Source organism: Orbicella franksi, chromosome 14 (assembly GCF_964199315.1).
Source record: "Orbicella franksi chromosome 14, jaOrbFran1.1, whole genome shotgun sequence".
Classification (NCBI taxonomy): domain Eukaryota; kingdom Metazoa; phylum Cnidaria; class Anthozoa; order Scleractinia; family Merulinidae; genus Orbicella; species Orbicella franksi.
In genome coordinates, this window is record NC_138158.1 from 17,738,429 (window position 1) to 17,764,130 (window position 25,702).

Here is a 25,702-nt window from a genome sequence, read left to right on the forward strand (position 1 = left end):
TTAATTATTATTATTATTATTGCTATGTTGCGAAAATCATCAGTGTTGACTCCTGTTGGCTGATATCTGTGATATTACAACCACAAATTGATTTTAAAATTTCCTGGTGATTTATTTTCATGATCTTCTCACCGTATCGCTAAAATATTCAAATTTTGTTCTTTTTTTCATTTAATCTGTTAAATAATCTGGCATGATACGACTCATTAACCACATTTTTCCATGCCTGTTTTTCTCGGGCCTTGTCATATTTCCTCCCATATTATAACTCAACGTTATTTGAACTGCAAACCTTACTTATCTTAGCAATTTTGGTATTTTACCTCGCGTCATGGTAACTATAGCATCATCATCATCTAGTCCTCTTTGTCCCATGGGGGACATAGGGCGTCCACAATTGCTTTCCATTTCTGTCGGTCCCGAGCCGCTCTTTTGGCTTCGCACCAGGTCATGTTGATCTCCTTCAGGTCCTTCTGTATGCTTCTGCGCCATGTAATTCTGGGCCTGCCACGTTTCCGTGTTCCTTGCGGATTCCAATCCATCGCATGGTAACTATAGGAAGGAGGTAATAAGGGAAACTTTTTTTTAAGAGATTGATCCTCTGATGAGGGTAAAAATGGCAAAAGGAATTGCCCATTTTAAAATTATTTTTATTTTTTATTTTTTTTATTTTATTTCATTTTTTTTTTCACTGAAGAAATGAAACTTGAGTCAATGGGACTGCGAAATCACAAACAAAATCTGGAAAGGGACTGAGATTTGGATAAAATTTACGCTGAGAAATTGGATAAATAACCCCCCTCCCCTTCCATGGCCAGGACCCTCTAAGATGGCTTTCGTAATTGATGCAAACACTTCCTTTAAAATATCGATTTTCCAGCGATACCGCTGTCTTCAATCGTAATAACTCCTAAAACTTCCTCTTGGTAAATTTTCCAGGACAACGAGAATTTCGTAAATCAATTGGACGCGCACTTGCTCTTGACGGAGTACACTTCCCACAGAGTAAATTGAGCTCAGTCACGGTATTTTGAGTTGCTTTGACCACGTACAAAATTACCTTTACATTGAAGGAAACCTGAAAATAGCAGTTTAGTAAAATAGAAAAACACCAAAGAGATAATACTAATAAAACGTAAAGGAATAAGAATGGTTAAGGATGGGGAAGATTAACACGGATTATAAACGACAAACTTGAAAAATTTGGGCTAAGCGTTTCAAGATGGGCAAATCGTATGACTTTTATACCAGTTCAAAATACTCCAAGCATTATTCCAATTAAGATCATTTTCGACGCGTTTTGCTCATTGCTTACTTTATGGAACTTTGAAGGAAATTTTCCTGTCGTTTAATGACCACCAACAATTTAACGACTTAACGTTTAACCGAGAACTGAAATGCAGACCCAGTTTATATTGACAGAGGGTCTCGTAAGGCCAGACCCCGCGAAAATACTGTATGGATTTAAAAATAAACTGAACAATTAAAAACTATGAGAACATTAAACAGATGTCACGAAGTACCCGCTACATTTTGCAGTGCACAGATTTACTTAACGCGCTTGTCTTTGTTTATAACCTTGGTACCTTTTGGTACCCGCTTGGTTCATTTAAACTGACCAATCAGAAGCACCGGAAGTAATATACACTCGCACATGGCTGCTTTGGAGTAAAACAATCTGTAGTTCATAAATGAAAAGCAAATCAGCCGTGATATTTTGGATCATTAATTTATGAAGAACTTTCTGATCGAGGTTCCGTAACTTAGACGCCGGGCATATAAACATAGGTTTCATCGACCTTATGGCGGATAGAAGGTCTTTGAATTTTCTTTGCTGCTTGTTATGTATTTTGATTAGTATGAAGAGCTTGGGAGTTCACGCTACCGACAAGTCACTGCGACATGGCACGTGTGGCATCGAAGAAGGCGAAGATGGCGTCTGTAACAGTGGAGATGAAAATATGTATCTCGAAAACGTCGATATTTCGGATTTAAAAGACACTGGAGCCAGCATACAAAATAAGGAAGTCGAGAGTTTTTCAGAACATTCGCCAGTAGAGAAAACAAGAAGTGAAGATGGTAATAGTTTATTTGACAGTAAAGATGAAAATATGTACCCTGAAAACGTCGTCATTTCGGATTTAAAAGACACTGGAGCCAGCTTACAAAATAAGGATTATGTCGAGATTGCTTCAGAAGTTTCCCTAGGGGAGAAACCAAGTAGTGAAGATGACAATAGTTTATCAGAAGTCGGAGATAAACAAATACACGTTATAGACAATTCAACCAATGAATGGCTAGGACTTCAGATTCCGGTAGTTGATGGGGTTAGGGTAAGTGTCTCGTTCCTTTTGACTTTCTTTTAAATTTGTCATAATCATCTTCTGCAACTTTCTGGCTTTCTCTATCATAATTGCAATTGATCTGGTCAACTGCCAACCCACAAAAAAAAATACTGCACTCTACGCGCGATTCTGAGTTTGCCCAAATGTGCTCCTTACATTTTGTTTTTAAACCTGCACATTAATCGAAAACCGCCAGTATTATGCAAAATTTAAGATTAATTTACATTAGATAAAAGCATCCGTCTGATGATCTCTACTTGAGTAACTGTCAACTAGTTTCTATCTTAATTCGCATTCCGCTCTGCATGTATTTGTATCGAGTAGCACTCCTACGATTGTGTAAAACCACTTCTATTTTTCTTTGTTAGGTACAAACAAATATTTTTAGGCTCTTAATTAACTCTAATTTTAAGGTCTAGATCAATCCAAATAAAACAATGTCTTGTATGGCTTGGATAGGTTGGTCATGTTCAGGAAATAGAGATTCTTCCAGGGATGAAGCGTCAAATGAAGACACTGAGCATGCGCCCTCTTGTATTTGGTAAGAAGAAATTATAGATGGATAATAAAGTTAGTTAGATAATGTAAAACATAACCCTTGCTACACACAAGCAAGTCGGTCTTCCTTTCCAGGTTTTAAACTTGGCAAGTTACCCTTGGCACGTTGGCTGATGCAACACTAACACACCATATAAAAAGGGTGGAAAAACTTGTTGAGTCCAAAAAAATGTTCGCGTGCATGCATAGCATGATTGGGTCCACGTTCGTCTGCAAACTCCTATCATCTGAACTTTCAAATTTCGACTCTCATAAATCAGGACAGGCCTTCTCTGGGATAGGGGGCCACCATCACTGTCTCCTGATATGTGTCGAACACCCTCTTTAGATAAAGTGGCTGCTGCTACTATAAGACTATCCTGTACACGACTTTTCACAAGATTATCTTATGCCTAAAGAATACTCGTGGTTAGGTTGTCAACTGAAGACGAAGTCGGAAGTCGATTTAAGAAGAAAGGAGACTTTGACAATTTTGTTACATCATGCGAAAACCAAATCCAATAACTGATGCTGGGTAAAGTCAATCTTTTTTCTTTTCTTATACAATTAGCATATTCCGGGGCTTTACATACTGTGAAGAAACATATCGATGCATCTTCAATTCTAATTCAAAACCAAACATGCATGAGACATGACTGGGTGTCGCTGAAATGAGTAAAAAGTGGCACGCAATTGTGCAATTCGTATCAGATCAATTATCTCTTAATGTCATTATTACGTTTTTATTTCGTTGTTTTATCCAGAGATTCGTGACTTTCTTGACGAAGACGAATGTGAACTTATCATAGCACTTGCCGAGAATAAAAAGCTCGGTGATAATCCTAAGAGAACAAACAATCGAGGAATATACTATGAAGATCCACTGAACACCTTCAAACAGTGGGACTTGAATGGTGATGAGTACATTGATCCACAAGAGGTTTGTGAAACACTTCTTCGTATGAAAATACACTTGAACGACGCTAACCTCGAACTCACAAGGAAAACGAGAGACAGTCAGTCGAGATAGCCGATAGTAAATAATTGAGGACTGAGGCCACGTCCATACTACGCCGGAGAAATTTGAAAAAGGAGGTTTCACTCTGAAAACGCACCAAATGTTTTCCATCCACACTACGCCAAAGGACTTTGAAAACGCATTAATCACCGGTCATTTTGGATTTGTGTTTGAGAAAAACCTGAGCAAGAAAGTACATACATGTATAATTATCGTAACGTTGTCGTTTTCGAAAAGTTCCCTTTCCAAATATTTTCTGTCTACACGAAAACGCGAGGCCGGCGTTTTCAAATTCCTCCGACCTATTTGAAGAGGGTTCTCGAAAAGCTCCATTTTCATGACGGATTAGTGTGGACGGAAGGCTTAATCGTAGGAACAAAGCTGCGTTTTCAAATTTCTCGGGCGTAGTATTGACGGGGCCTGCTTGAGAAGACGCATCCAAAGGCAAAATATTTCATTTCAAGATGCCGGAAATTTCGAGATTATCGCCTTTACGATAAGCAGGATCTGGTAGAAATGCGACAAAGATGTTAAACAAGTCATAAGCTTAAAGAGGGAAAGGAAGAACTACTATAATGTATAAGGTGTAACAGTGAATTAACAACTAAATCATTGTTTATCTATTTTTTTCCAAACTGAGGCAACTGACAAAACTTTCATCGGCAGATTGTATTAATTCCTGGTAAAATGGATCTGAAGTTTACTGAACACAACGCCACTCAGATGTAAGTAGGGCTATATTAAAAGTCTACACTAACCATAGTCAGTGGCGGTTAAGAAACCCGGTAAACATCAAAGAAGCAAACAAACAGGTTACGATTTATGTTGGAAGGTCCTTGACCCTGCACATCTTTTGTTCTCTGCTAATTACATAATCACAATGCTTCTATTGGTTAGTTATATGAGCAAACATGACCATCTTTTGTATTTTCCCAGGTTTTGTGCAGGGTCGACCCCCAAAATAGCCAACAAAAATATACAACAAAGAACTTTCCCAGGTTTCATATCAATTCCTTTCTCAGTATCAACTATGCACTCACCATAAGCCAAGTACCAGTTAGTCTGTCTTACGGTTGTCATGCAATGTTTCCTCTTCATCACAAGTTCTCAGACGATAATTAGTCTCAGTGTCGTTTCTTTTTGTTAATAGGATGAAAACCCTGCAAATGGACAAAGATGACAATGGTTAGTACCTTTTCACCATTATTACAGAATCGCGATTTTTCCCAGTTTTTATTAATTGAAAAGACATCACGAGTAGTTTTTTAACAAGGCAGTTTCCCCTTGCCTCATGATTAGTGCGCTCGCGGTGTTCTTAGGCAAGACACTTTACTCCTACAGTGCCTCTCTCCACCCAGGTGTGTAAATGGGTACCGGCGAACTTAATGCTGGGGGTAGCCCTGCGACCAGTATCCCATCCAGGGGGAGGGGGGGGGTAGAAATACTCCTAGTCACTTCATGCTACAGAAACCGGAGATAAGCTCCGGCCTGATGGTCCACTTGGCTCGAACCCAGACTTCACCTTTTACCTTTGAATTCCCTTGAATTGATTTATCCTTACGACATACGTTCTTGTTTTATCAACAGGAAAAATCGACCTGACTGAATTCAAAAGTATAGAACTGGAAAGAATGAGAGAATACGTTGACGGACTTCTGAATGATTCCTCACTAAGAAGAATACCCAACAGTAAAGTGTCTTGGTTGTGGCACGATGAAGATGAACTTCTTCGATATCAACCGGAATTACTGGATGGATTTCACGATCGGTCAGTACATATTGGGTTTATATTATATTAGGTCTACAATTTCCTCTCTTTGAGTGTTGATGGAAGGATCCTCTAGATGAGGCTACAGACTCGAGCAAGTATATTTCTTTTCTTGAGGCCTCCGACACCTTAGTCGTTAGTCCAGGTAGCTGAGTTGTGAGGAATTTCTTGTAAGATCAAGTCCCTGACGTATTAGAGTGGCTTTCAATTGAGTGTCCAAAACCAAGCTCATTTACTTACCAATTGCTTCCCATTCCTCCTCGTTTCTTCCCCTTAATTTGCATAATATTATAATTGAGTTCTGTGTGCGGAGGATTTCAGGAGCAAAAACCGACTACTCGTAGTCCACTTAATTGCTGATATATAACCATGTAGCTTAAGCTAACACAAGTGGTTTACGTGTCCGGAACACTCCGGTTTCTGTCGTAAGCGACCAGGAGCATTCAGGTATTCAGTTTGTAATCAACATGACCTAGACCTTTTCAATAAACCCGACTGAGATAAATGAATGATTTTCGCAGGGTGAAAGCAAAAAAGGATTGCTTTTCTAGGCCTGCACATAAAATCTTGTTAAAGTTATCTTTCGAATTCGGTCTACTTTAATGGGGCTCACAGAAAATTGTATTTTCAGGCTACAGGCAGTTACGAAAATACCAAAGGAAATTATACAAGAGAGCGAACCTATGCAAGTAAGTAGCATATTAATCTAATATATCATAATAATTATTAGGGGGATATCTTCGCTAGTATTAATGAAATTTCCTAAAGTAAATGAACAAGCCCTTTATTTTTTTGAATACGCTTTCAATCTTAGACCAAGGGAATACGACCTGACAGAGAAATTCATTGAAATCTATTTGTAGGTGATGCAGTTTGAAGAAAACAGTTATCAATATTGCCAGCAAGATAGCGAACCAAAATTTGAAGGAGTTCCATGCTGCCTCTATGGTGACATGCAAGAGTGCATAATATGCAGGTATGCTCGAAAATACATCAATGAACCATTTATCACTAACCAGCAAGGGATCTGAGCATTTTTCTCCTTCAAACTTGATGGTCAGCAGATTTCATCAGAGAGGTTGTTTAGCATCATGCTATGTTTATTGTCATGATCACGTGACAACGTTCGCCGGGCTTGATGGTGTTTTCTATTCAAGAAACACACATCGTGTTTCCACGGATTTGTGCTTTTATCTAAGCCATTTTTATTTGACAAGTCGAGGAATTAAAATATGAATAAGCCTACTTTCTGTCGTTAGAAGAACTTACACTTTTCTTTATGTGTTACTGTTATGTTAAATGTGTTTCATGAGAGCCCTAAGTCTCACACTCGATTTGTATTATATTTCCTGAGGTATATAACAGTGGCTTATTTCCTGAATGACGTTGATGGTGGAGGGGAAGTTGTGTTGCCCCTTGCAAACAGCAAGTTTGAGGTATTTCGTTTAACACCACTTCGTGTCTTCGTTTGTTAAAGGCTGGCACTGAGTTTAAGAAAAAGACTCAATCAACAAAAGCCATTCTAAAGAAAATTTTGCTCTGTCAGCGGGAAAGTTAAACATTAAGTTAATTATCAACTTGAAGTTGATCTTACGAAAGCTGACGTTATGAGCGTTACATGTCAGCCTTAAAGCTGATAGCAAACTAATATAACTAACACAAGAGAGCTCGCAATGAATTTCGATGAGCTTGCACGTTACTTAGTGTTTTCATTACTGCAAAGACGCTACCCATATATGACGCCATGAGGTTGTAGTCCCGGGAGGGGTGGGGGGGGGGGAACTCCCATAAAAAAAAGGACGGCGGTGCTCGTCGTACCTCCTAGGGGTTAAAAAAGGGCTTGGATTCCTTAGGGTGTTCAGCCTCTTAGATCCACAGCGGGAACTTTTGCAGTACCTTTTAGGGTATTGAGCAAAAAAAATATATGACAGGAGATAATGTGTTGTTTTAGACTGGTACCTCTTTAAGGGTGAAAATATTCTGAGCCATGCCCAGACAAGCACCCCGTCCGCTTTTTATATGGGAGCCCCCCACCACGGGGGAGAGGGATGTAATACCACTTAATAACAACAGGGAAATCTTCCTTTTAGGATGACATCATGAAAAATTGTGGTAACTGGACTGGTTTCTTCACGTATGAGAAGACAACAGGAAGCGAAAATCACTTCGAAGTGGATATCCAGTTTAAAAAGGACGGTGCTAATAGGGTTTTGTATGGAAAAGGAAAAGACGACAGTGGTGAAGAATTTGAGTTGATTGACAGTTTGTTGACAGAGGACATCATAAGATTTCGCAAAAAGTATCTGGCTCAAGAGAAGAGTGATGCCTCCATTAAATACGCTGGGAGATGGAAAGGTAATACGCAAATTGAAGGAAAGTGGTGGATTCCTGGCAAGAGCAAGATGCATGGGCGTTTTTTCATGCGCCACAAAACTTATGAGGTAGGTCTTATTTGAATTAATAGGGGGGGAGGGGGAGCATTATTTGAGCAATAAAGAAGTTATAGTGTTATAGTAAATGGTTCAAGCTATGGAACATCCGTTTGAATTGTTCGGTCATTTGGGTCACCCGACGTCCCGTGTTGCTAAGACAATATGTTTTGCACAGAAAATGACAGCATGTTCACTAATGACTGGACGTTGGTTTAAATCTATAACTGTAGCATCAACTACTTAAAAGTTAGAGTAAACCTATTAAAGTAAGAGCACTGAAAAGTGCTGTAAACTGTCGTTAGCCATCAATCATAAGGAATTTTTTTTTTTCCTTTTTTCATCTCGATACAAGGCACTCGTTTTTGTAAGGAACTTGAACTGAACCTCTTAAAATAGACCTTAACTCCGTCTTTCCTTTCAACCTCTCGAAATTTGGGTCTTTCTATTTTCGTATACTGTACTGACAGAAGATAGGTCCAGTCTTACCTTACTGCGCTCAAGACTCAAGACCTGGGATCGATGTGCTTGAAACCAATACGGTCCCCACTCTTAGTTCGGTACCGCCAATTGCATGTCACTCGTTACAAACCAATTAATATAATAACTAGTTAAGGTTAAAGAAAATCCTATCCTCATATCAAAACCTTAATAACAATACAGTCGATCATGGGTAGCTATTAAACTCAAGATTAAGATCTCGTTTTTCTCAACAGAAATGGATGGATGGTGAGCTTAGGAAATGCAATTCTCACGAGTATTGTTCAAAAGGAAACTTGGTAATCAAACCAGAGAGAGGCAAGGCAATCATGTGGTACAATCACGTGCTCAATGATGACGGTACTTGGATTGGAGGACTGGACAACAGAATGTACTATGGACATTGTGACGTCACCAAAGGCGAGAAATGGATAGCTACTAATTGGTTAAACATAGACGGCGACGGAACTACGGTATTAAGAGCCTGGAAACGAGGAACCAACCTCATATCCGAGACTAAGAAACATGAAAATCAAAATATAATTCAAAGAATGCAAAAAGATAGAGAAACCAATCTCCCAGATACCATTGAGGAAGAATTTAAAAGCGATATGGAAAGCGCCCAAGAATGGACGTTTGAATCTCGTCCGAAGGAACGACATGTTCTTAACGCTGTTGTGTCGCTAATGGAAGCTCTGAAAGAGGAGGAACTGCGAGATATTTCTAAGAAAGTACACGAGAAACTTGAGATGCTCTGCGTTCCTTTGGTCCTGAACCAGGGCGGTAGAATATCTATAGTAGACGGAAGTAAAGCTGAATAATCAATCTTTTTACTTTTTATAATCAAATCCTATGTACATTAATGTGACTTACTTGACTTGAGCCTTTTCACCCCGTGGGAGCATAGGTCCTTAAAGAAGTCTCTCTATTTCTCTCTTTCTTGTGACTGTCTCTCCAACTGTTGCCGGTTGAAGCCTGCCTCTCCCATCTCCCCCTCCATTGACCGTCGCCAGCTGTTCCTTAGCTTCCCTCTCTTCCGCGTCCCCTGTGGATTCCATCTCAAGGCCTGCTTGGTGGTGTTGGTATTTGGTTTGCGCCGAGTGTGACCCAGCCAAAGTAATTTTTAAATTAAGATGTACTTTATTTTTAACCTGTGGATAAAACATGGCGTGTGATTGCCGTGGTTTAATTTTACCCTCGGTACAATTTGATATTTTCCTTTGTTCTGGCGTATGGTAATACATTATAATGTATAGGAAACATAAGAAGATCCATAAACTGTACCAGTAGTAATAATGAACCACCACATGTACCTTTCAATGAAAATTATTGACCAGCATTTTATTGTGGTAGAGTTATTGTTGCTGTACAAGATTGTTCTAACTTTTAAGTCTGTGGATAAAACCCTAGAGTGTGACTATTCAAATGAAAGCTATTGAGAAGATATTTCATGTGGTATTGTTTATCATGCGGTATCAGCTGGTTCAATTTTTTAAGTCTGTAGATAAAACCCAAGAGTGAGAACATGTGCTATTTTTTTATTGTACTGCTAAAAATGGTACTAACTTTTTAAAAGTCTGTGGTTAAAAGGAGGTACCAGTTAAGTTATCTTAGGCAATAAAGTGATATCTTTCATAACACTTTTAAATATCTGTCACCGAGTTAATTTGTCTTACCATTGTGGTAGGTATGACTATCAAAGGCTGTAAATATGCGGATTTTTGAGGCTTAGTACAAGTTTTCTTAAGTACCTAAACTCAATAAAGTTCTAAATATTCCCTCGTTTACAATCACTCATCTTCTCTCCTTCAGTGAATGGAGAAATCCAGGAAGCTTGTTATGAATGCAGTGGATGGTTAGATATTCATGACCATTCAGTGAAGTGCTTTATTAATGAACATTCCGAGGGAAGGAGGAAAAATGAATACCCGTTTTCATGTCTTTTTTTTTCTTTCTTTTGCACTTTGACACCTTGCATCCATAAGCCCCCTACAGCACCTTTCGGCACCGCCGGGTGCGCTTTTACGCTGCTGTAGGGAAACCTTCTCGGAACAGCCACATGAATTGGGTCAAAAATGCAATTTGACGATATACTTTGCCTCAAGCCCTGTCCATACTACGCCGAGGAATTGGAAAACGAAGGTTTTACTCTGAAATCGCATCAAATGTTTTCCGTTCACACTACGCCGGAGAAATTTGAAAACGCATCAATCACCGGCCATTTTGGATTTGTGTTTGAGTAATTCTTGGGCACTGGAATATCATGATTGTCGTGACGTCATCGTTTACGGAAAGCTTCGTTTTCAAAATTTTTCCGTCCACACTAAAACGTAAACTCGTCGTTTTCAAATTTCTCCGGTTTGAAAAGCGTTCTCGTGACGGACTAGTGTGGACGGTCGACCTAACCAGAGAAATGAAGCTGCGTTTTTAAATTCCTCCGGCGTAATGTGGACAGGGCTTCAAATACCACATGATCGCTTTGCTAGAATTATTTTTATTTAGTTAACTGGAATCAACATGGAAATAACAAAAGTATCGGTATTTATATAACTCTCGATTCTTAAAGACCAATGGGTTGCGCTTTAAATGAAGAAAAAAGTAGTCGTAAAAACAAGAAACCCATTGGGCGTAGAAAAATTTAGGTTAAGGCCATAATGGTTATATCCCAGTTATCAGTTTATACGAAATTTTTGCATTTAACGTTATTTGAACTGTTTATTTTCGTAATAAACATTTGGTCTTTTTGAGGGTTTTCCTTGCTTAGATAAAGGCTCGTTTCCAGTACCTCGCGCTGGGATAAGCAGGTGGTTACCTTCGGTGGTGAAACTCTCAAACCCACTTCCCACTCTGGTGAACACTTGAAACAAGATTGGTAGTGTCAGGTACTTGTTAGCTACCTGTTGAACCTGTATGAATAAATTATAAGGTGAATAAATTATCGGTAATGATAGATGTTTTAGAGTGATTCAACTACACTGTGATTCCTTCAAATCAAAGCAAGAAACTTTTCAGAAATCTTTGTATGATTAGGACGCAGATAATGGGAATATATCATCACCATGTCCTAGCAACAATTTACGTGTTTGTAACTATGGCATGCAGCGAACATTTGGTGAAATCCGACCAGCTTGGAAAGCAACGAATCAGAGAATGTCACGGTAGAAACGAAGATTGTTCAGCTGAAGGACAGAAAGGAGGGAAAGACAATATTCTGCTACGTTTACCGCGAATCGAGGGAGTAAAGGTAAATACTAGTATAACTACTTATACTAGAAAATAACGAAAAACCGATCTTGAAACTATGGCTTGCTCAGTTTATATTGAAGCCAGTAACACTAGCAAGTAGCAATTCCTGTTTTATTACTCACTCCTATAATTACTACAGATAGCATAAAGTGATGGTCTGTTAGTTGAATTTTGGCCTTTATGCTAGTCTCTGTAAGCAATCTACCACTGTCGGTCTGTTTATTATTACACTTGGTAACCTTAGTGCTTATATTATTTGGTAACCCTTCAGTGATCAGATCAAGTCATATAAACAATGGGTTAAATACAGGGGTAAAATTTGAAAAGGGATATTTTTCATTTAGGATATGAAGACTAACGAACTTTAGGAAAACAGCTTGCATAAAGAAAAAGATCTTTGGATAGGAAAAGAGCTAACGCAATGAAACGGTGTTATATAATATACAGCTACCGCCCTCGTCGGAATTAGATGGGACACTATAAAGCATAAATTGAATTTTAGTAGTTCGATCATCCTTATTCTCTCTTCCTGGAAGTGTTCTAAAAACTATTTCTCATCGAAAGACAAACCAACATTTGATTCAAATTTGGCTTTTTCGACATTATTGGCGAAGGATGTCCAAAATATTGAGATGCAACTCTCATCGTCTAACTCGTGCAGACCGAAGCTTTGGACTTACTTCTTAAACAAAAAAACATTGAATGTATTTGTATAATAAGCTGAGTAAAATAAAGTTTTTTTTAAATTTGTTTCTTTTCCTGCAAAATGTCAGTGTTGATGGTCAACTGCATTGAACCGTGTGAGTTTGGCCGCGCGTGAGTAACTTAGATTGATCACAGAGCAGTATAGCAAGTACACGAGCTGATAACTCAGTGTCTTGACTGATCGGTCAAGAAGCACGTATTTCAAATATGTGAAATAAGTGAACCAAGAAGTAAGAAGAGGGATAAAATCATTTTAAAACATGACTACAATGCGAGAAGCCACTCCTTTCCGTTCTGTATCGTTGCTGCGCGATTGAAGTAAAGGAGAAAATGCGAGAGATGAAGGATCCACTCCCGCGTCTTTCGCTTAGAAACTAAGAGAAACCTCTTTGGATCTATAGCAATCAAATTCCCACGCAATCCTATCGTTGACTTGATTCGAACAAACCTTACATCACTGCTGAGCTAGCTTCAATACGTACAAGCATTGTCGAGAAACCTACCAACGTCCTAACATGTCGGTCTCTGTTTTCCGACCAAATAAAATAGCGTATTGATTCTAACCGCACTTCCCCATTTTATCACAAAACTAACACACGATCATTTGATCGTTCCTTCGAGTAGCTTTCCTCTAGCAAAGTGTGAACGGGGCCCCTCTCTTCACCAATTACTCGTTCTTTATCTTTTTACTATCTACAACTGCTTTTCTAGGTAGGACATACCCAAGAAATGGAACTAACAAAGGGAAGCAAGCACACTGTGAGAACTCTCAGCTTAAAGCCACCAGTGTTTGGTAAATACTTTTAACAATGTTAGGGCTGAGTATTAAAGATGCCATGAACACTGAATGCCATGAATGAGGCCAACTTAATGGTGCAGTGAAGTAGTTTTTATCAAGTCGAATTTAGATTCGGCCACCGTAACTATCTTTTGTTATATGGCAAACTGGTCTACGGTGAAAAGGGGAATTCTAACTTGGTTCCCTAATCGCTTCGAATTTTGCAATATGGACCACTAAGATGGACTGCTCGGGAGTTAGTTTCAACGAATTGCTTTTTCAAGAGAACAGTTTGTTGTTCGGTAGAAATCTTTTTTTCTTCATATTTTGTGGATAATATGAATTTAACTTTCATGAACGCGACCTGAGCTGAGAAAAACGTAAATGAGTGTTTACATTGGGAAGCGTTAGTCTCATTCTTGACCTGGCTCGCAAAAAAAAAAAAGCTCGGAACTGAACACAAAAGAAATTTTGACATTTTATTAATAAGAATTTACTTAAGTCCAGGAGAGCATAAAAAGATCGAGGAAACAAGACGGCTTTTTCCACCAATCAGAATCCTCTCCGTCTCAGAAGTGAGCCTGACTGAGACCAAAGTCTACATCAGGACTTTGCTAACTAACACAATGTATCGTCATGGTAACAAGCTGGCGTGACAACTTTCGCCGGGCGCTCAACCTGATTTTCACAATGACAACCGGAATTCATAGTTTTTTAGTTTTTGCGACAAAGTACGAGGAAACGTCAATTAAAAAATGGGGTCTGGGAGCGCACAAAGCAGTACAAGACATAACTAGCTGTTGTAGTCAATTAAAGATTTTTTTGGCTGATCTCTTTATCAAGTTGAAGAGTTCTTTGCTTTAAACCGTCACTAATTAGTTAATGCAAACTTGTTTTACAGAAATTCCAAACTTCTTCACTGATGAAGAGTGCGAAATGATCATAGAGTTGGCTCTGGAAAAAGGTATGAGCGAAAGTCCGCTGAGCCAATACACTGACAAGAGTGCTGACGAAGATCCTTGGGAAGAGAAGATAAAGGCCTGGGACAGAAATAAAAATGAATTTATCGACAAGACAGAAGTAAGGATAGGAAACAATCTAATTGGCTCATTTTAACACGAACCCTTCATAAATACATCAATAAAATAATAAATTACAATTATTTAGAGAGGAAGCCACATCAACCTTATTTGGTTTTAATGCGGGTCCTCTATCCTGGTCCAATTGGAATTTGGAGAACCCGGAGAGAATCCCTCGGAGGAAGGCGAGAACCAACAACAAACTCAACCCACATTTGACACCGGGCCGGAAATGAACCCGGGCTACATTGGTGGCAGGTGAGCGCTCTCACCTGCGCCATTCCTGCTCCCCTTCATAATTAATAGTTGTGCTGTTGGGAATATTTGTACACAAATTTCTTTCTTTGATACTCTTAAAATTAACTGACTGACACCTACGGAGAAATACGTACTTTGCGAGTAAAGCGATTTGTCTAAAAACATTAATACCAGACACTGAAGACTCGTCCGTGTCGATTGACTACCTTTTCCAACTTCTAAATGAGCTGACTTCCACGTACTGACTGTAAATAACTGCGTATGTTTCTACATTTCTTTAATTTCTAGGTTCTTAATTTAGCTGGAAAAAGAAATCTTTATTTCACAGAAGATGATGTTCTAGAAATGTGAGTTGATCTGACTTTGTCCCTTTTGGTGATAGTAGTTATGTTTTGAAAACCAAAAATTACCAAAAAAAAAAATAATTAATCAGTCTATTTAATGTTTGTCTGTTTGTTTGTTTTAATTTCACTTTTTACGAGTTGCTGTTAATTCGACGTGACAATGTTCTTTTATTGAAGGTTTAAAGCTCTAGACTTAGACGAAGACCAAGACGGTACGTAGAAAGTAAACTATCTACCATTTAAAGACATGTTCTAAATACACCTGGTTTTTGTATTATTAGATCATGACTGAAATTTCGGTAAGATCCCGTAATGACCATAAAAAAGCGCCCGTTCTCAAATTTAGAAGGCTTCTATCGACGCAAGAAAGTTTAATCCCTTTCCCCAAGGTACGCGATAGGGCCAGATCGACGCAAGATAGCGGCAGATAAACCTTAAACGTTATTACGAGACTTTTTATAAATGGAAATAAATTTGCTGCTTGGTAGCTATATAGTGAAAAGGCCTTTACGAACCCTTTTCATTCATTTATTAATGCTCCTCTTGAATGAAATCCAGTACTAATCAATAGCAGGCTAACTAACTTCAGCATTAATTGTTGCCAGTTTTCTCAATCAATTCGCAAGCATCTATTACGAGCATTAGTGTCTAGCCCAAGAAAATAACAAAATAAACGCCTCAAGAGTTCGAACAAGAAAATCTTGAAACATTACTAAAATAAACAGCATCACAACATTTTTTTAAACGTTGGCATGGCATAGTATATTTTCCCCGTCCAAACAACGTGTTTGTTTATCAGAGAGGCCTAGCGCCACCAACATAATCCGAGGGTCGTATTCTCGTGATGCTTGATAAGCTGATGTTATTTTCCGTGAAACGTGAATTTAAGAAATTATTCTTCGTGACTTGAAGGTTTTGCGTGACTCGTGAAGAACCTGAATTATTAACCGATCGATATTCGTGATTTCACCACTCGATTCTACGTGATTTTGAGACGCGAGTCCACTGAATGGTTAGAGTAGTCTGTCGAGAGTGATTTAGGAATGCGATTTGCAATATGGAGCCTTGACCTTAGCCTTTCACGATTTTGCTCCCCGCATACACTTTTTTAGTGTAAGAGTAGGCTATTAAATAGACTACATTGCTTGCTTTTTTTCGTGATTCGGGAAAATGGAATTTTGATATCCGTGATTCGCTATTTTTCGGTTCGTGAACCGTGACAGAGAACCCCCCCGCCCCCTCTGTTTGACCCTCTAATCAAATTCCTTTTGAAAATGAACAGTACTCCTTTAACTGGAACATGTGGAATTCTTAACAGTTACTTTAACATGTATTGATTAGGGAAGGTCACCCTGAAGGAACTACAACAAAGTTCATTGGAAAATCTCAACGCTTATTTTGACAAAGAAAAATTGTCAAAACCGCGCCTGCGCAGTCAAAGTAGTCAGCAAGTTTGGTTATGGCACGATGATGACGAACTTTTACAATACGAAGGGCTACTTGAAGATTATCACGACAGGTAGGAGTGATATCAATGTCACAATGACTTGTGTTTATTGACCTAGTCAGGAGGCCAATGGGAAATATCATTGTGAAAAGTGAACTAATCAACATGACACGAGCGTGGAACAAAGAAAAAAATCTGAGTTCCCGACAGGGATCGAACCCATGACCTCCCGAACACCGGGCGGGCGCTCTATCCACTGAGCAAGGTCATTTCAAATATCAACTTTAGCATGAGTACATGACTTCACTGTCGGAGTGCAACGAATGACGCGTGGAAACGAAAAGCCCATTCCCGAGTTGCCTTCAGCCTCTCTATCAAAGAGAGGCCTGGTGCACAAGCATTCAAATGAAAATCAGTTTAATTTGCATGTGAATGAAATCTCGTTTTCATATGAAAGGATGGCCACCAAGACTCGCTTCGAAAAAGAGGCTAAAGGTAATTCGGAAATGGCCTATTGTACAGGTGGAATCTTGTCGTCTCGGACAGTTTAAAGTAACAAAACTGAACGCAAGTGGAGAAATGGCGATACCCGTAGCCTGAAACTTACGTAACAATTTAAAAGAAACAACCTATCTAAGGCGTGTTATAACTGGATACTCATGACTACCTCAAAACTACAGCTAAAACTTGGCTAACACTACAATCAATTTTAATATTTTTTTTCCTTTCTCAGACTTGAACAGCTTACCACACTACCAAAACCGATACTTCAGCAAAGCGAGCCAGTGCAGGTATTTAACAATGTCACCAGTAGAATCATGTTTATGGGCATATTCTAATGGCGGGTTAACTGAGCCAACCAATCAACCAGTCAATCAATCAATCAATCAATCAATCAAAAGCATGCTTAATTACTTAAAGGCAGACTTAATCTACGCCAGAAGGCAACTACTTGCTTTGAAGTTAGCTTCAGCCAGGCTATAAGGTACCAGTTTCAACTTGAGTATTATACCCTATGTATCAAACTTGTAATTTTGTATTTTGAAAGGTTGTACGTTACAAGGAAGAAGGTCACTATCATTGTCACCATGACAGCGAGGCAGTCACGCCTGAGAAACAGTGTTGCTTGTACGGCACGAATGATTGCAGGCTCTGCAGGTTAGTGAATTTAATTACTGCTGCAACCTAGTCATGGCCAACCAGATCAACCGGTTTCTCCTACTCTGAATGAAGGGCTTCAAATTGATCATTCAGATCAACTGTTAGGTGGTGTTCTATCAAAGACAGAAAGATTGGATTAGTTGGGTTTTCTGGCCGTCTGTCTGTCTGTCTGTCTGTATGTCTATCTGCCTGTCTGTCCCCCTGTCTCTGGCCTGTCTGCCTGTTTGGCTACCCGTCTGTCTGTCTGTCTGTATATCTCTATGTTATTCTGCATTTGCACATACCTGTTTCACCGTCTGTCTGCTAGTCTGTCAGTCTTTCTGTCCTTACGTCTGCCTGCATTTATGCATGTCTATCTGTCTACCAGTCTGCTTGCGTCCGTTTACCTGCTTATTTGTTTCCTTTTCTGTTACAAAAAGTTCTAAATAAAATGAAACTGATATTTTCGGTTGAAACTTTCCACCAACAATCGTTGGAGTCTAGGGAGGTGTTGTCAATCGAATGGCGTTCACAAAATAAACTCAACGTTTTTTTTTACTTAGACCAATGGTTTCGGTTGATTAAGATTTGTCACATCATATACATGTGTAAAGAAAATAAAGGACGAGTGTTCAGTTGATTTGTCATCAAAGTCAATTGAAAGAATTATGTGGTTGAAATAAATTTGTTTACTCACTTTTTCTCATGTTCACTTTCTCGCAATTGGTTTCTCACTTGTTTTCAAAATGTTACTTTATCTGTCAGATATCTAACTGTCATGGTTTTTCTGAATGACGTAGAGGAAGGAGGCGAGTGTGCATTTCCTGTTGCTGATAACGCGACTTTCAGTTGGAAGGTAAACAAACAAAAACACAGCTCTCTTCAAAACATGAGCAACCTCATTCGTGCTTTAAAACAAAATCTCACAAGAAGTGGAGAGTCCTTCTCCACCATTTGAGACGGATTCCGCTCAAAGTTCGAGCAATAAGTACAAAAATTATTTGCTAAAAATCTACTCGTAGCACGGTAACTATTGGGATACTATCTAAAACTACTCACTTAAGTGCACTTCTCTAAGTGACCCCGCGATTAAATTGTCAAACATTCTCGAGAAAGTTAATGTCAAACCTCATAAGAATGCTTAAAGAGTGTGTTTTCGTGTTTTTAACTAACGCGAAACGTCTGTTTTAAGTGAAATGTGATAACTTCAAGTTCAATTTTCTCTCGATAAGTTTTCTTACCTGTATTCAAAATATTACCATGCCATGAGGATTGCTCGAATGTCCTGCGGAAATCATCTTAATTTCTTAAGTTTTTTTTCAATACATTGTCCATTAGGTAGGAGGAGGCGCGGTAGCCTAGCTAATGGTTATTGCGCGGAACACCGGATTTAGAAGTCTGAGTTCGAGCTTTGGTCAGGGTCACTGTGTTGTGTTCTTGGACAAGACACTTAACTCTCACAGTGCCTCTCTCCACCCACGTATATTAATGGATACGGGCGAATTTAATGATGGGATTAACCCTACGATAGACTGGCATCCCATTCAGGAGAGAAGGAGGGGTGAGGTAGACATACTCCTAGACACTTAATGTTACAGAAACCGGGAAAAGCCCCGGCTGCATGAACCACAGGCCTGACACAAAATCTACCTTTTCTGCCATTCAGTAGGGTGTTTGGTACTCTAACTTTTCACTTCTATTATCGTTTCTTCAAGGCTTGGTCAAATGAGACATCCCAAAGATGCAACATGGTTAAGCATTGCGATAAATCAAATTTGGTCATCAAGCCACAGAGAGGTACCGCACTTCTGTGGTATAATCACCTGCTTGATGATGCAAACAGATGGATGGGCAATTTAGATCCTCTCTCCTATCAAGGAAGCTGTCGCGTTAAAAAAGGAGAAAAATGGGTGGCAAAAATTTGGATCAACATCAACGGCGACGGCAAGCGGGAGCTTAGGGCTTGGAAGATGGGGCACAACTGGCTCCCCCCGAACAATTACAACAAGGATATCACATATGCTTTACAAGAAGAGATTACGAAAGAAGCGGCAACTGAAAATAAGTATACGCGAGATAAGAATGACTCTGAAAACAAGGAGCGGGATGATATTCATAATGTTATGAGTAATAAAGAGGACTCGTCCAAGAAAGACGAACTTACTACGACGGGAGGAACAGTCGAATCAGAGGAAAGACGCGGTCAAGACCGTGATATCATGACAAACGAAGAAACAACCGTTGAAATTTTAGATGATTCACAAGAGGTTGTCCCTAGAGGGCCAAAATTAACAAGAGCAGAGACGTCTTCACCTCTTCCCCTCACGGAAGAGCAAATGACTCCAAAAGGGCCTTCAGTAGGTCAACTTCCGTCGCAGAACTTCGCGGGCAATCGCATAATGCAATCTATAATGCTTCTCTTAGAAGAACTGGATCAAGTAGAACTTGAAATTATCGCGAGAAATTTGCACACGAAACTTAAACTTGTTTGTGTTCCTCTTATAGTGAACCCAATGGGCAGAATTTAGTACCACATCTCTCGCTATAACACAGGACGCTTTAAAATTGTTTATTTTTCTTAGTGTTTCCTTTAAGTACAGTTAAACATGAAAGTGAGAGAGTACAAACGCTGAGAGAAGAGCTGCACTCGACAACACCAGAGAGTGAAGAAAATGTGATACAGCATTCTGAGTTTGAATGTGACACTTTGATACGTTTACTCATATCGCGTCATCAGCACCAAAAATTGTCTAGTAAGATAACAAACACGAAAGACCGTATTCGACCACAATAAAGAAACACCGAGAAGAGAGTAAATACGACGCGCAGCGGAGTATTTTTGACAAACATCGAGGTATTTGGTAATGTGGTTGAACACGGTGTTTGATATATCTTCTGAATCGAAACTAAATCTAGGAGAAACTGGGGAAACTCTTAGAAATCTTTGCTAATTAAGATCAGATATCTAAACACCGTCACGGTCATGATTTCCATTGTTTAAACTGGATAAATCGTTATTGAGTTTTAAAATCGGGTTTCAAAGTTGTAACTGAAAATCTAAAGGAGTTACATGCCGCATCTCCAACAAAACCCCTCGAGTTATTTTTTTTTTTTTTAAATCTCTAATCTCTATTTAAATTAAGACGTTGATACTCTCAAAACTGATTGACAGGGTTACCGTGTTTAGCACATGTATTCCATATCTGGAATACATGTCATTACACTATTGTTTTTACGACTTCTATTTTATGATCAACAACTGATGTTTTTAATTAACAATTAGATTACGAGCTCAGATTTCTATTTTCAGTTTTTCCGTGTTTACATAGCCTCCTCAAAACACGAGGAGGGCTCGGTGAATTCGAGACGCAGTCAAGGGCTTACACAAATTTCGAGAATTCTTCCAGCCCCTGAGTGTGTAGACGAGGCTATGTAAACGCGGAAGAAGTGCTCTATTTCTTTAAAAAAAAAAATTTCAAGAATACGAGCGAATCTAGAACGTCACAACTGTGGTTACAGAATCTCATCTAAACATTCCTATTTTATAAACTGAAATGATACATACATAATAAATACTCAAAACCACTAATCCTTGAACTAATACGATAAGTACCGTACTATAAAAAATTAAAATGAAAATGAGAACAAGAGAGGTAACTACTGAAAAAATATGTATGTAAATTCCCGCTCGGACATCTACAAGAGAAAGACCGAAACGACAGAAAACGTTTTGAAAAGATTTAGTTATTAAATTAACATTGACGAAAATATACCAATTTTTTCAGCTATACTGCAATAGGGTAGCTTCGAAGTGTCCGGGTTTTCTGCAGTTAAGTCAATATTTGCTCTTATCTCATAGTACGTTGTCTGTGGTTCTAGAAAACTACGCCGATGACATAACCTCATACTGTAGAGCTCCGTTTTTTTGGTATCTCGGCCATTCTTTCGCGAAACTTCTGGGGATCCACTCCGCAAGGAATAGTTCCATAAACTCTATAAGCAGCCTCTTCATATTCCCTCTTGTAACGTTTTAGTTCTTTGCTTTTTTGATAGTAGAAGTCTAACATTTCCTGGGTTAGACGACAGCCAGCGGACGAACCATTTTTCTCTTCTGGGTTGTCTTGAGGGTCGACCTTGAGTTTTTTGCTTTCTACCAACGAGGATGTGGAGCTTGACTTTCCTTGACCGCTTTGAGCCGAAGAGTTATCCATTGCGCCAAACTGGACCTGGAGCGTTAGGGTAGCCAAGGATGAGGATTTCTGATCGTTTGTCAAACTATTTGATGGGTTCTTTCATTATATAATTCGACTCTTTGCTTCCTTGCGTAACCACTATGACGTCACGGACATCATCCAACGTTTTGTTTCACTTCCTTTGTATTGCCGCTGAGAAAGATTACGAAATATGGCTCTGGAATAGGCCGTATTCTTATTCCCGGTATTGAACTGGAACTAGCTTGCAACTGGGGCTGATGCAGGAAATCTTTTCAAATGAAAATGATATTAAGACGAAATCCGATAGGGGATCGAGTAATTTGGTTTTCCGTGGACAAAAACCTAGTACCAGAATAATTTTAAGTATATTAAAACCCGTTTTGCATTTCCTAAAAGCTAAAGATGTAAATAGTAGCATGAAATGACGCCAAAGACAATTTCCCATGGAATCTCGAGCAATTAAATTCTAAAAATGAGAGCAATTGTGCAAACACAGGTAAAATTTCAACATCAGTTTCATTTCACCCGTACTTTCACGTGTTTCATATGAACTTCAAAATTTGTTTTCGACATCTGGTGTTGTTAGAAATGATTTCTTTTGAGGGGATATTTAAAAAGGTCGCGCAGAAGTTTGCAATACCGTTCAAATAATCTTAGTACAAAGCTTTTGTCCACTTGTTACTCGAACTTTACGTGGATTCCTTCTTAATCTCTTTTTAATGGTATCCCCCTGCATGGGCCTCCATCGTTAGCTAGATCTAGTCCAATAGCGAGAATATGGATATGGCTGACTCGGTCAGAGTCTCAAGGCAAAAACCTCGAACTAAAACTCGTCTTGAAAACGTACACACAAAGAGTTTCTCAATACTTTTCCTCTAGTTACCACGTCGACGTTACGCAGCATCAATTGATATTAATCATTACTCTTAAGTTAGGTTAATGAAAACTCGTTCACTTATTAGCGGCGATCCTTTATTCAAAAGTTCAACGCTACACAATATTGTAGCGGTAAAGACACCTCGCCCCTACGGAACATGAAGCTCAATTAAACCCGGATACGCAGACTTGATTTAGGTGACATCCTTAAAGGCTGTAGTGGCTGCCATCTGTGTAATCCATGATTTTAAGTTCCCGGATACTTCATAAAACCGAGTCTGGAAATAGGCCATTTTCCCGTGTTCCTTTGTTTCAAAACGAGTCCTCAAACCTTTCATATGAAAATGATTTTGATTTCCATGAAAATGAACCTGTGAGGGGAACAGTCGAAACACATCGTCATGTAAATGGTTTTGCACGTAGACTCGTTTTGGCAGAGAGACAAAAGGCAGCTCGGAAAAGATCTATTGTCAAAAGCCTTTAATTATCGCTGAATATCTTACTACGCCTGCCTATGCGTACTATCCGTACCGTACCGTATGTCGGCTTATGCGTACCAGCCTGTTTAGAAAACAAATTATGAACGAGATCAAACAGTCTTTAGAATGTATAAAAGACGCTAATTCACGGAAAACATCCACTATGCTCTATCTTGTCAGAAACTTCGCAGATGATATTGATGATAATTTTAGGAATGAAAACTCTGCCTATAAGTTGACGCAAAACAAACTGCATCTGTGTGCTTTCGCTTCAAACTAACTCATCTATTACCTACCATTGTCGCTTTCAAAACCTTTTGACCACAAAATCAAATAAATAAATACATAGCATAAACGACCTTATTTTTAAAAAAACTATTGCGCAATATTGTTCATTTGCGTAATCTTTCTCAACGGCAATACAAAGAAAGTTAAAAATTAATATGCTGAAGTTGACGTCATGATGGTTACGCAAGGAAGCAAAGAAGTGAATGCTTTTTAGAATTCTTGGCTACCCGAAATCTGTAGGTTCAGTTGAGCGCAATGGATAACTCTTCGGCTCAAAGAGGTCAAGGAAAGTCAAGCTCTACATCCTCGGTGGTAGAAAGCAAAAAAACTCAACGTCGACTTTCACGACAACCCAGAGGAGAAAAATGGCGCGTCTAGATCTGCTGGCTGTCGTCCAACCCAAGAAATGTTAGACTTCTGCTATCAAAAAAGCAAAGAACTAAAGCGTTACAAGAGGGAATATGAAGAGGCTGCTTATAGAGTTTATGGAACTATTCCTTGCGGGGTGGATCCCCAGAAGTTTCGCGAAAGAATGGCCGAGATACCAAAAAAACGGAGCTTATGAGGTTATGTCACCGGCGCAGTTCTCTAAAGCCACAGACAACGTACTATGGGACAAGAACATTATTGACTTAGTTGCAGAAACCCGGCCACTTCGAAGCTATCCTATCGCAGTAGCTGAAGAAAGGGTTCATTTTATTGCTAAATTAGCTTTAAATGATGTTCGTAAATTAAGATTTAATAACTAAAATCTTTTTAAAATGCTTGCTGTCGTTTCGCTATTTCTCTTGTAGATGTCCGAGCGGGAATTTATATACTTAAATTGTCAGTAATAATTTCTCTAACCTCTCTTGTTCATATTTTCAACTTTTTTTATTTCTATAGCGCTTATCGTAACTGTACAAGGATTAGTGGATTTAATTGTTTATTATGTGTGTATTATTTCAGTTTATAACATAACTGAGATACTACGCGCCCTCTCATTGGTCGATAGGTGTGTTTAGATGAGAGTATGTGAACACGTTGTGATGTTTCAGATTCACGCGAATTCTTGAGAAATATTTTACAAAAGCAATAGAGTACTTTTTTCGTGTTTATATGGCCTCATCTAGTTAGCTATTTGAAGTCCGTGAATATGTTTGGTTGCCTTCACCCGGCGTTGTCTACCCGCTGATAGACCAATGATTGCGCGTGCGTTATGAAATTTTTCATGTTTTAGGGGTAAAAAATACCTAATTAATGTTGTAGACAATATTTTGTTGATCATAGTATCCGCCAAAACAGTAGCATTCTTAGCACTCGATTTCACGATGAGCGATATTCAAATTGGCTGTGCCTAGTTGATTATTTGCTTAAAGAAAACTCAACCGGCTCATTGACAAATATTGTCTCAATAATACTGTGACGTTTTTGCAGTATTTACTCAATTGTATATAGAACCTAAGACCAAAAGATTAATTCTCCCCACTTTGTAGACTGATCTGGAAAACGATAGTCCCTTTATTCCAATTTTCTGTTGCTTTGGTTCGTTTGTTTGTTTTTTGCTTGTTTGTTTGTTTGTTTGTTTGTTTTTTCAGCACATGTCGGCGTAAACACGCTGTTGTCGCCCTTTTTCCTCTTTAATTTATAAACTCTAATTAGTTTTCAAAGGTCTCCCTAGTGAACCTAAGTATTGTAGCTTGCAAAAGCTCAAAAAAGATTTTGCCTTTTTTCTTCGCTATTTTGGTGTTGTTTAATCCAAACATAACAAAGACCCAAGGAGCATTTAGATTGCATAACATGTGTTTAAAGTTGCCGTTCATGCTTTCCAACCATTGAAAACAAAACACTGTGCGATAACAATTTTAAGTAGGCAATGTGAAATTAATTCTTCAAAAAGGACTGATATGGTTCCAGTTGTTTCGCAAATTGCTTTAACGGGAAGAACAAATAACAAAATGAACAGAACGGCATAACGTAGCTGCTATGTTTCGCGGAATAAAGAAACAATTATTATATGTTTTCAAAGCCAAAGTAAATGATTCATCTTGCGATTACAATTTTTGGAACAACTCTTGATAACAACTCTTTAGTGAGAGCAGTTCTGTCCTTGGAGAAGAGAAAATGCTGGCTGATGTAACATTCTGTTTTAAGGAACTCAAGATGAAAATCAATATTGAAAAAAAATTCAAAATTGAAAATATATATTGAGTTTTATTCAGAGGGGGACCGCTACTCCCTTATAATTAGTCATAACGAAATATGCTTGGATAAATGTGTTGGAACACAGGG

General features: G+C 38.8%; 3 protein-coding genes across 3 annotated transcripts in view; 2 read left to right on the forward strand and 1 right to left on the reverse strand.

Moving 5' to 3' along the window:
* LOC145467047 (transmembrane prolyl 4-hydroxylase-like) overlaps positions 1–683 on the reverse strand; it is a 23,886-nt gene extending 23,203 nt beyond the window's left edge. Inside the window, exon 1 of the mRNA XM_081450567.1 lies at positions 324–683. The gene's annotated coding sequence lies outside the window, so the exon portion shown is untranslated. The remainder of the gene's footprint in view (positions 1–323) is intronic.
* On the forward strand, positions 681–11,009 carry LOC145467046 (uncharacterized). Its single transcript, XM_081450566.1, has 11 exons — positions 681–2,333; positions 2,805–2,886; positions 3,647–3,822; positions 4,567–4,625; positions 5,051–5,085; positions 5,488–5,668; positions 6,300–6,357; positions 6,532–6,644; positions 7,023–7,104; positions 7,759–8,109; positions 8,814–11,009. The coding sequence occupies exons 1-11, from the start codon at positions 1,803–1,805 to the stop codon at positions 9,396–9,398; spliced, it is 2,253 nt and encodes a 750-aa protein (XP_081306692.1). The 5' UTR covers positions 681–1,802; the 3' UTR covers positions 9,399–11,009.
* Positions 11,010–11,536: 527 nt separating this feature from the next.
* LOC145468223 (transmembrane prolyl 4-hydroxylase-like) lies at positions 11,537–21,458 on the forward strand. Its single transcript, XM_081451892.1, has 10 exons — positions 11,537–11,821; positions 13,240–13,321; positions 14,208–14,386; positions 14,932–14,990; positions 15,165–15,199; positions 16,329–16,506; positions 17,168–17,225; positions 17,483–17,592; positions 18,340–18,430; positions 19,290–21,458. Exons 1-10 carry the CDS (start codon positions 11,600–11,602, stop codon positions 20,100–20,102), a joined length of 1,827 nt encoding a protein of 608 aa, XP_081308018.1. The 5' UTR covers positions 11,537–11,599; the 3' UTR covers positions 20,103–21,458.
* Positions 21,459–25,702: the final 4,244 nt, after the last annotated feature.

Bases quoted from the DNA above. Each gene is read 5' to 3' on its own strand.
- LOC145467046 (XM_081450566.1), top strand. From the start codon at position 1,803: ATGGCGGATAGAAGGTCTTTGAATTTTCTTTGCTGCTTGTTATGTATT. The intron at 5,669-6,299 runs GTCAGTACATAT...TTGTATTTTCAG, and splicing joins CTGGATGGATTTCACGATCG to GCTACAGGCAGTTACGAAAA. The intron at 8,110-8,813 runs GTAGGTCTTATT...TTTTCTCAACAG, and splicing joins TGCGCCACAAAACTTATGAG to AAATGGATGGATGGTGAGCT.
- LOC145468223 (XM_081451892.1), top strand. From the start codon at position 11,600: ATGATTAGGACGCAGATAATGGGAATATATCATCACCATGTCCTAGCA. The intron at 14,991-15,164 runs GTGAGTTGATCT...CTTTTATTGAAG, and splicing joins GAAGATGATGTTCTAGAAAT to GTTTAAAGCTCTAGACTTAG. The intron at 18,431-19,289 runs GTAAACAAACAA...CGTTTCTTCAAG, and splicing joins ACGCGACTTTCAGTTGGAAG to GCTTGGTCAAATGAGACATC.